General features: G+C 45.1%; 1 protein-coding gene across 1 annotated transcript; it reads left to right on the forward strand.

Moving 5' to 3' along the window:
* Positions 1-3,239: 3,239 nt before the first annotated feature.
* Positions 3,240-5,147, forward strand: LOC107121486 (gastrula zinc finger protein XlCGF57.1-like; the record flags this gene model as incomplete). The annotated part of the gene is made up of 2 exons (XM_015424396.1): positions 3,240-3,786; positions 3,826-5,147. Coding segments are annotated over 2 exons (1,869 nt in total), but the record flags the coding sequence as incomplete, so codon positions are not given.
* Between the last annotated feature and the right edge of the window lie 4,782 nt (positions 5,148-9,929).

The following is a 9,929-nucleotide window of genomic DNA, read 5'->3' on the forward strand; positions in this document are numbered from 1 at the left end:
TGGAAACAGCCATTTATATCCAATTGTTTCCTTCCAAGATCAGCTGGCTGCCATTGAGTGTTCTCCGTGCGCCTAACTGACCGTCTCTGCTTCTCCAGGTCAGCCACTTTAGCCTTGAGGGTGCAAACGCTTTCCCTGAAAACCAGGAGCTCCTTGCACTGAGCACATGCCCAAGACTCCTGTCCAGTCGGCAGACAGTCATACGTGTGACACACCGTACAATACACTGCATAACCCCCGATGGCACTCTACCTTCATAATAGTTTTTTGTTTTGTTTTTAAAATCTCCCCTTTTGTACATTTCCTATTGATGTGGATTTGTTTGAGGAAAGTCTGCTTGCTGTATTAGGGACACGGAGAGATAGTGTCCTGACTTCCGTACCCTGCTACTGAATTCGCACGTATGCTAAATTCGCCTGTTTATTCCCTCGTTCCGGACACTTTGTCACTGGAGCTGAGATACTTGGTCACTGGAGTGGGCCTGTTGCCTCGCAGAGCTGGTGCCTGCTCATAGATAAAAAGCTTTGGCCAAAACTCCCCTCCACTGGAGCCCAATACAATTAAATATTTCTTGTATTTAGAAGAAGAAGAAGAGATTGGATTTATACCCCACCCTTCACTCGGAGTCTCAGAGCGGCTTACAAACTCCTTTCCCTTCCCCTCCCCACAACAAACATCCTGTGCCAGCTTGGTGTAGTGGTTAAGTGCGCGAATTCTAATCTGGGAGAACCGGGTTAGTTTTCCCCACTCTGCCACTTGCAGCTGCTGGATGACCCTGGGCAAGCGATAGTTCTGTCAGAGCCGTTCTGAAACAGCAGTCCTTGAGGGAGCTCTCTCAGCCCCACCTACCTCACAGGGTGTCTGTTGTGGGGAGGGGAGGGGAAAGGAGATTGCAAGCTGCTCTGAGACTCCTAAGTGAAGGGCAGGGTATAAATCCAATCTCTTCTTCTCTTCTTCTTCCTCTTCTGTGAGGTAGGTGAGGCTGAGAGAGCTCTGACAGGAAGTGCTCTTTTTCAAGAACACCTCTGACAGAATTATGGCTTACCCAAGGTCATCCAGCAGCTGTAAGTGGAGGAGTGGGGAATCAAACCCGGTTCTCCCAGTCCGCACACTTAACCACTAGACTGAATTGTCAAGGGCAGAGAATCAAAAGAGCTGCACGGAAAGTCAAATGTGAACAGTGGGGGAACGATTCTTTGCCACTTCTCCCCCCCTTAACAGAGGAGGCTGAGGATGGGATGGATATAGGCAGAATACAAAAACAGCTTTACTGGAGGGCCTGGCTGGGGCAAGGTGTGACCCATTAATGACCAGTGCCTGAGTGGTGGCCTGGCTTCTTACGTGGCTCCCAATTAGACCTCTTTCTTTATTCCTGTCATGGCTCAGGTGGGGTGTCACCTGACGCTGCCACCACTCTGGCTCCAGGCTCCCTTGAGAAGGCCCAGAGCACTCTCCCAAGACCTTCAGACCTCCCTTTTGGCCGAATAATAGGCATGAGGACCAGGCAGAGTGAAACAATGAAAATAGTTTATTGTATAGGAGGTCAAACAACAAGGTGCAGAATTATAACAGTAAGTGGGTGAAAAGAAATCAAATGTCCTAACGCGTCTAAATATATACTGTCCCTAGCTCACGATCTGCAGTGGCCTTAGACTACTCACCCTTCCCTCAGAATGAGGGTCTCTCCCCTGCAGCAGCCTTCCTTCTGGCTCTGCCCTCTGGGGAAAAGAACAGCCTTTGCTCTGGCCCCAGCTCTTTTGTTCCCTCTTCTTTCCTATTGGTCAATTTTGGCTCCAAAACCTCTCCTCTCAGGGGCTTCTGGGAGTTGTAGGCCCAGCCTCACCTACTGCTAGCCAGGCTCCCTGGGCCTAGTAGGCCTCTGGTGGCACAGCCCAGATCATGACAATTTCAGCAACAGATGTAGAGGAGATGGTTGGGGAATCCCAAGACTGCTCTTTGGAAACAGCCAAGAATGAAGATGCCAAAAGAAATTTCAGAGATGGAGACGGACCACAGAGGCAGGAGGGAAGCCACACACAGAAGCCGGCCTGAGCCTGCCTTGGCGGGGAGGGCGAGGTATAAATCAAATAAATAAAGAAGAAGAAGAGGGATAAGCCCATTCCTTGCCAAAGACAGAGCTTCCATGAAATCCCAGTCCATGAAGAAAGGTACTTAACCCCCCGTACAGTTTTCTCATATCACACACAACTCAAACTCCCTCTGCTGGAGAAATTGCAAAGAGAATGGCACTTACATCCACTGGTGGATGGAATGTCCTATCATAACACCCTTTTGGGATGAAATATTAGAGGACATTAGGTGTATATCTGGTCACACTATAAAAAAGAACCCAGAATCTTTACTCTTTAACCTTAGAAATAAAATGGCTTTATTCACTAGACAAAGAAAAAGAATTGCTTTATTATTATTCGCAGCCAAAACAACCATAGCTTCAAAATGGAAGTCAGAAATTAAACCATCCCTAAACTTATGGTACAAAAAGTTATGGAACTTATACATAATGGAAAAAATATCCGACATAATGAATCCAACAAAGTCTAATGGTGAATATAGTGAATTTACAATGATATGGCTACCGATCGTATCCCATCTAGTTTCTCAAGGAACAAGACCAGAGATAATAGACACTCTTCATTTGTGGGAAAGGTTGACGTCAACACTAAGCTTATGAAAAAATGCTCTCTTTTATGCTGTTGAGTTTATGTATACTTATCCTGTAAACAATTGTTTTTACTTGTTATTGGAATTTTGAAAATTGAATAAATTATTTTTTTGGGGGGGGAGAAAGAAAGGTCAATAAAAAAAATAGGGAACAAAAGCCTCCATGTGAACCAGAGAATCCACTCCAGGGAAAAGGGAAATGAAAGTGTGGCCTTTACAAAGTCCTTTAGTCAGAGAATGAACATCATTTCACAGATGCAAATTCCCTTATGAGAGAACCCCTATAACCAATTGGCGTGCAGAAAGAGCTTCAGTAGGAAATTAGCTCTTATTTCACGTCACGGAAGTTATGGTGGTGGGGAGCCATATAAATATGTTCCAAACCAAGCATCTATGATGCAGGATGCTTAATGTACTTTTCAAGTGTATATTATTGTACACTTTAGTGTACAGCAGGAAGAAGCCACTGAAATATTTAGAGTGTAGATGTAAATTCAGCAGCAGATCAGACCTCTCTTGTACAGGTTGTAACAGGATCTCTCTCTTTATTTCGGCAGGGAATGATCAGAGGAAAGAGGGAGATGAGGAACCGAATCATCTATTGCTAGATGTAGTCAAGAATGAAGACTTGAGAGGAAACTTCAGGAATCAAGGCAGATGTAAGAGGCAGAAAAGAAGCCACATGCTTGAGAAGAGGGATAAAAGCATTCCTTGCAGAAGGGGAGACTTCCGTGAAGTAATTCACATGGTGGAGGAAACATACAAGTGCTTGGAGTGTGGAATGAACTTCCCAGATCAAACCCAATATAATATCCATTTACGAATGCACGGCGGAAAGGAGACTCCTCAATGTCTGCAGTGTGGAAAGAGCTTCCTTTGTAGAGCAGAACTAATTAGACATCTAAGAACACATACCGGAGAAAAACCTTTTAGCAATTCACACTGTGGCGAGAGCTTCTCAAAGAAATCAGACTTTGTTCATTCAGCAGAGAAACCATTTATCTCCTCAGAGGGTGGAATGACATTCTCTGATGGAAGAAAGGGTAATATACATTTTCCAAAGAACAGCATAATGAAGGCATATAAGTGCTTTCAGTGTGGAAAGTACTTAAAATACAGATCACAGCTCCTTGTGCACCAAAGAATCCATAGAGGGGAGCAATCTTCTGAATACTCCAAGAGTGCAAAGAGGTTGAGTCAGCGTGGCACTCTTCAACAGCATCAAAGAATCCACACAGGGGAGAAAGGGGAGAAACCTTTTGAATGCTTAGAGTGTGGAAAGAGATTCAGTTACAGTAGCAACCTTCAGCGGCATCAGAAAATCCACACAGGGGAAAAGCCCTTTGAATGCACAGAGTGTGGAAAGAAATACTATAGAAGTAGCCATCTTCAACGGCACCAAAGAATCCACACAGGAGAAAAACCTTTTGAATGCTCTGAGTGTGGAAAGAAATTCAGTCGGAGTGGCCATCTTCAGCGGCATCAAAGAACTCACACAGGTGAGAAACCTTTTGATTGCTCTGAGTGTGGAAAGAAATTCAGTCGGAGTGGCCATCTTCAGCGGCATCAAAGAACTCACACAGGTGAGAAACCTTTTGATTGCTCTGAGTGTGGAAAGAGGTTCAGACAGAGTAGCCATCTTCTTGAACATTTTAGAACCCACACAGGGGAGAAATCTTTTGAATGTTCACAGTGTGGAAAGAGCTTCACCTGGAGAGACCAATGTCAACAGCATCAGAGAACCCACACAGGAGTGAAACCTTTTGAATGCTCAGAGTGTGAAAAGAAATTTGGTCGGAGTGACCATCTCCAACAGCATCAAATAACCCACACAGGGGAGAAACCTTTCAAATGCTCAGAGTGTGGAAAGGGATTTTGTAGGAAGGGCAATCTTCAAATGCACCTAAGGACTCACACAGGGGAGAAACCTTTTGAATGCTCAGCATGTGGAAAGAGACTTAGTGGGAAGGGCAGTCTTCAGATGCACCTAAGAAGTCACATGGGGGAGAAACCATTTGAATGCTCAGAGTGTGGAAAGAGATTCAGTCACAGTGGTACTCTTCACCAGCATGTAAGAATCCATAAAGGGGAGGAAGTTTTTGAATGCTCAGAGTGTGGAAAGAGGTTTTGTGGGAAGGGCAGTCTTCAAATGCACCTCAGAACTCACACAGGGGAGAAACCTTTTGAATGTGCAGAGTGTGGAAAGAGATTTGGTCACAGTGGCACTCTTCATCAGCATGTAAGAATCCACACAGGCGAAAAAGTTTTTGAATGCTCAGAGTGTGGAAAGAGCTTCACCTGGAGACACCAACTTCAACAGCATGAAATAACCCACACAGGCAAGAAACCTTTTGAATGCTCAGTGTGTAGAAAGAGATTCAGTCACGGTGGCACTTTTCAGCGACATCAAAGAACCCACACGGGGGAGAAACCTTTTGAATGCTCAGAGTGTGGAAAGAGGTTCAGTGACCATGGGAATCTTCTGCAGCATCAAAGAACCCACACGGGGGAGAAACCTTTCGAGTGCTCAGAGTGTAGAAAGAGATTCGGTCGGAGTAGCATTCTTCAGAGGCATCTAAGAACTCACACAAGAAGAAACCATATAATTGCTTAGCCCGTGAAAAGAGCTTTTCTATTTCATACCTAAAACACAACCACAGACTATAGAAATCACTGAAACGATGTGCAGTGTTTTTAAAAGCTGGAATCTACACAGAAACTGTACTTTAATTGGGAAGAAATGTTAAAAATGCTGGGACTGTGGAAAGAGCTTTAGCCATGTTCAAAACCTAAAATAGATCCCACAGGGAAGAAAGCAAGGGTGGGGTGGGCTCTGTGGGTTGAAGGATCAGCTGATATCGCCTTAGCATCGAGGGGACCACCCAGTGGAGGAACCCCATCAATGCTCAATGTGTGGCAAGAGTCTGAGGCACAGATCCGACTTTCATGTTCCTCAGAGAATCCATATGAGGGTGAACTTGCATAGGTATAGTTGGTTCTGATTAGGGTCTTCTTCAAATGCTCAGGTGTTGCAGGTTCAAAAAGGCTCAGAAAGTAGCTACACGAAGAAGGGTCTTTTTAGTGGTTGCCCTCCTCTGCGAAACTCACTACTTCAGGTTACCTGCCAAGCTAACTCTTTCTGACATCTGCAATCTAAAGTGTTGGCTATTATGTACAAAGCCCTTCGTTGCCTTGACCTCTCATATTTGTGAGACCGCCTCTCCCACTATTCACTGCCACAAAAGGATATTGTAGCTTTGGAAAAAGTGCTGAAAAGGGCAACTCGAATGATAAAAGGGTTGGAACACTTTCCCTATGAGGAAAGGTTAAGGCGCTTAGGGCTCTTTAGCTTGGAGAAACGACGACTGAGGGGTGACATGATCGCGGTTTATAAGATTATGCATGGGAAAGAGCAGGTAGAGAAAGAGGAACTTTTCTCCTTTTCTCACAATACAAGAACTCGTGGGCACTCCATGAAATTGCTGAGCGATCGGGTTAGAACGGATAAAAGGAAGTCCTTCTTCACCCAAAGAGTGATAAACACATGGAATTCACTGCCACAGGAAGTGGTGGCGGCTACAAGCATGGACGTCTTCAAAAGGGAATTAGATAAGCATATGGAGCAGAGGTCCATCAGTGGCTATTAGCCACAAGGTATCGATAGGGGCTCTGGGGCAAGTGATGCTCTGTCTTCTTGGTGCTTGGGGGGGGGGAAGCAACAGTGGGAGGGCTTCTAATGTCCTGGCCCCACTGGTGGACCTCCTGATGGCACCTGGTATTTTTGGCCACTGTGTGACACAGAATGTTGGACTGGATGGGCCTTTGGCCTGATCCAACATTGGCATGTTCTTATGTTCTTAAAAACTTCACTCATCTGAGCTAGGTCTTCTGCAGGTACCAACCTGCAAATGGGTAAAATCAACAACCGCCTATACCTGCACCTTCTCTGTTGTGGCCCCCCACCTTAAGGAATGGCCTGCCCGAGGAAGCCAGAAAGGCTCCCACTCTCCTGGCTTTCCACAAACTTTGCAAAACAATCATTCCAGAGAGCTTTTCTGTGCCTGCCACAGAGTTGCACTGTACTAAATGACTCGCAGAATTACTTGGATAAATGATTAGGGACTGTGGTCTATGCTACTGTGTTTAGCGTCCTGAACTAGGATTCTCCTGTGTAGTTTCTGAATCATTTAATGTGTCACGTGAAGACTTCTTCTTCTGCTTTAGTCCTGTTTTTAGGTTTCTGACTGGCTCTACGACCCGTGTGTGTTTTCATTGAATGCTCCATCTTGGTCGATTGTATTGACTCACTCTGTGTCATCTGCCTTGATTCCAAATGAGAAAGGTGAACGATAAATAATGTAAAGAAATAAATAATATCTGCCCGAGACTCCTCATCTCCCCAAGTCCTGCCCTCTCCAAGGATCAACCCCCCAAATCTCCAGGAATTTGTCAACCTGTAACTGGCAACTCTAGGAAGGCCTGGCAGGGCCTGTACAACGGAGCTTTTCCACCAGGCTTTTGGTTGAGGTGACGGGCACCCCCTCTTTGTGGCCAACCCCACCTGGGCCATAACATCTTGAAATCTTCTGCCACTGTTGATATGGTTCTATCAGAGCCGACATGGTACTTAGGAATATGGCATTTTATACTGTGGTTTTAACTTGGTTTTAACTGTGCTGCATTTTACATTGTTGTTACCCGCCCTGAGCCCGCCTGCCCGCGGGTAGGGTGGGATATAAATCCGAATGAATGAATGAATGAACGAGTGCTCCCTCAGAGGCCAAAAAGACCCCTGACAAGGACCCTATACTCTTCCCCTGCCTTTTACTCACAGAATCCCAGTATGGAATGCTGTGGTTGCCTAGCAACAGCCACTAAGGCAATCCATTTCTTGAAGCTGCAGGTTCTCCTTTTATCATACTTTTAAAAAAAACACCACCAATTTTTTCCTAATATATTTCACATTTTCCTGCAACCCTGGGGAATTTTTCGGTTTGCAGAAAGATCTGTCTTCCCATTCACAGCTCCAGTCACCGCATTTATCTTTATCGGTAGTTTAGCAATTCGAGACCTGAGTGCCGCATGACGGAATAAGCTCCCATCTCTGGCCTCAGCTCCTGCCAACCTAGCAGTTCAAAAGCAAGAAACTGCAAGTAGATAAATAGGGACCGCTTCGGTGGGAAGGTAACAGTGTTCCGTGCGCCTCAGCGTCTAGTCACGCCGGCCACATGACCATGGAGATGTCTTCGGACAGCCCTGGCACTTCGGCTTGGAAACTGAGATGAGCATCGCAACCCTAGAGTCAGATTCAACTGACTTTCGAGCAAGGGAAACCCTTTACCTTTACCTAAGTGATACAGGAAAAGATAAACATCATGAATTTTGGAGAGCACCCGGTATGTATCTCTGTATTGGCTGAAACATTCCCTGGTGATCTGTGGCATCACCATAACATAAATCTGGTCAAATCTGATTTGTTAATTTAAAATGCTGTAAAAAAGAGAAGGCTAGTTATCAGACAATACTGCAGTTAGAACAAGTTCCTGACGGGCACAGTGGTAACCTGCTAGCTCCCAAGCCAACTTTGAATTACAAGGGATCTTTCACTACTAGCATAAAATAAGCAAAATCCCATGTGAAAGTAACTGGACACACAACCCAAATATTATTTAACTGCTTCTGTTTCAGCTAAGCAGAATGAAGGTTTTAAGGCAACAAGATTCAGTCTTTCCTCTTAGCTTCTTATTAAAAGGTAAAGGTTCCCTTGCTCGAAAGCCAGTCGAATCTGACTCTAGGGTTGTGGTGCTCATCTCCGTTTCCAAGCCGAAGAGCCAGCGGTGTCCGAAGACATTTCCGTGGTCATGTGGCTGGCATGACTAAACACCAAGGCACACGGAACGCTGTTACCTACTGCAGGTGGTGTTAATTTGCCACACCATTCTGCCTCCTTATCACCTCTCAAAGACATAAGGCTACAGCTGAAAATTAGTTTCACACGAGAACAGTTCCTTTTAAGAGTAGGGTGTATGATGTAAGTGTCTGGAACTATCATGAAGCAATGGGTATCGATTGGTTGTCATTCTCACCTGATCCCCTGACCCTAAAAGTATGAGGGTTTTCATTAACGGAATTACATTAAACGTGGGGCAACGTTTAAAATTGGTAACTGCCGAATTTTTAGTTTACTTGACAAGATTCATAGCCTGCCTTTCCTAGGAAGATAAAACCACGTGATGAGGTTACTGATAAAAAACATGAATGAAAAGAACACATGAAGTCTAAACATGCCCTCGGGCACCACAGTGAGGAATGCTGGTCTAGGCCTGGGCATATCCTGACACAATGAAAGGAAGTTAAAAAGGCCGAGGGCATTCCAGTAACCAAGGAAGGTGATACATACAACGTTATGTATGGAATGGAATGTATGTATGTATTGAGCTTGAGTCTGGTGTAAGGCACTGAAAACCAACCTATCAGAACCAGGGAAGTTCTGGAGGGAAACAAACTGATTGGTCTTTATGTACAGAATATGATTGGTTGTTATCTGACATGTGGGCGTGGCTTGCCAAGCCCGGACTGTTTAAAAAGGAGCCTGTTGCTCTGTTGTTTGTCTCGTTTTGTTCTTCTGACTTTGTTGAATAAAGCTGTAATCACAGTTCACCTGCTGCCTCAAGTCTCATATTCAACATACAATAAGCACTGCCATAGGCTCCAATCCTGCTCCCACCTAGAAGGGACCTCCTGAGCTGTTCCTTTATACCAAAATTCTGTTCCCTGTATAAAAATGCCCTTCTGAACATTTTTTTGTTTTGTGCATGTTGTGAAATGGGAGTCAAGCTGGAAGTCACCAAAGAGAATGCACATGAAAACGCAGCTGCCAATCTTACCCAGTTTCAGGGCTTTGCTCCTGATGGCACCTAGGTTCTGGCCACTGTGTGACATGGAGTGTTGAACTGGATGGTCCATTAGCCTGATTGGCTTGAGGCTCTTTAGCTTGGAGAAACGACGGCTGAGGGGTGACATGATCGAGGTTTATAAGATTCTGCATGGGATAGAGCAGGTAGAGAAAGAGGTACTTTTCTCCCTTTCTCACAATACAAGAACTCGTGGGCACTCAATAAAATTGCTGAGCAGTCGGGTTAGAACGGATAAGAGGAAGTCCTTCTTCACCCAAAGAGTGATGAACACATGGAATTCACTGCCACAGGAGGTGGTGGCGGCTACAAGCATGGACGTCTTCAAAAGGG

Source organism: Gekko japonicus, unplaced genomic scaffold (genome assembly GCF_001447785.1).
Source record: "Gekko japonicus isolate JY-2015 unplaced genomic scaffold, Gekko_japonicus_V1.1 scaffold6632, whole genome shotgun sequence".
Taxonomy (NCBI): Eukaryota; Metazoa; Chordata; class Lepidosauria; order Squamata; family Gekkonidae; genus Gekko; species Gekko japonicus.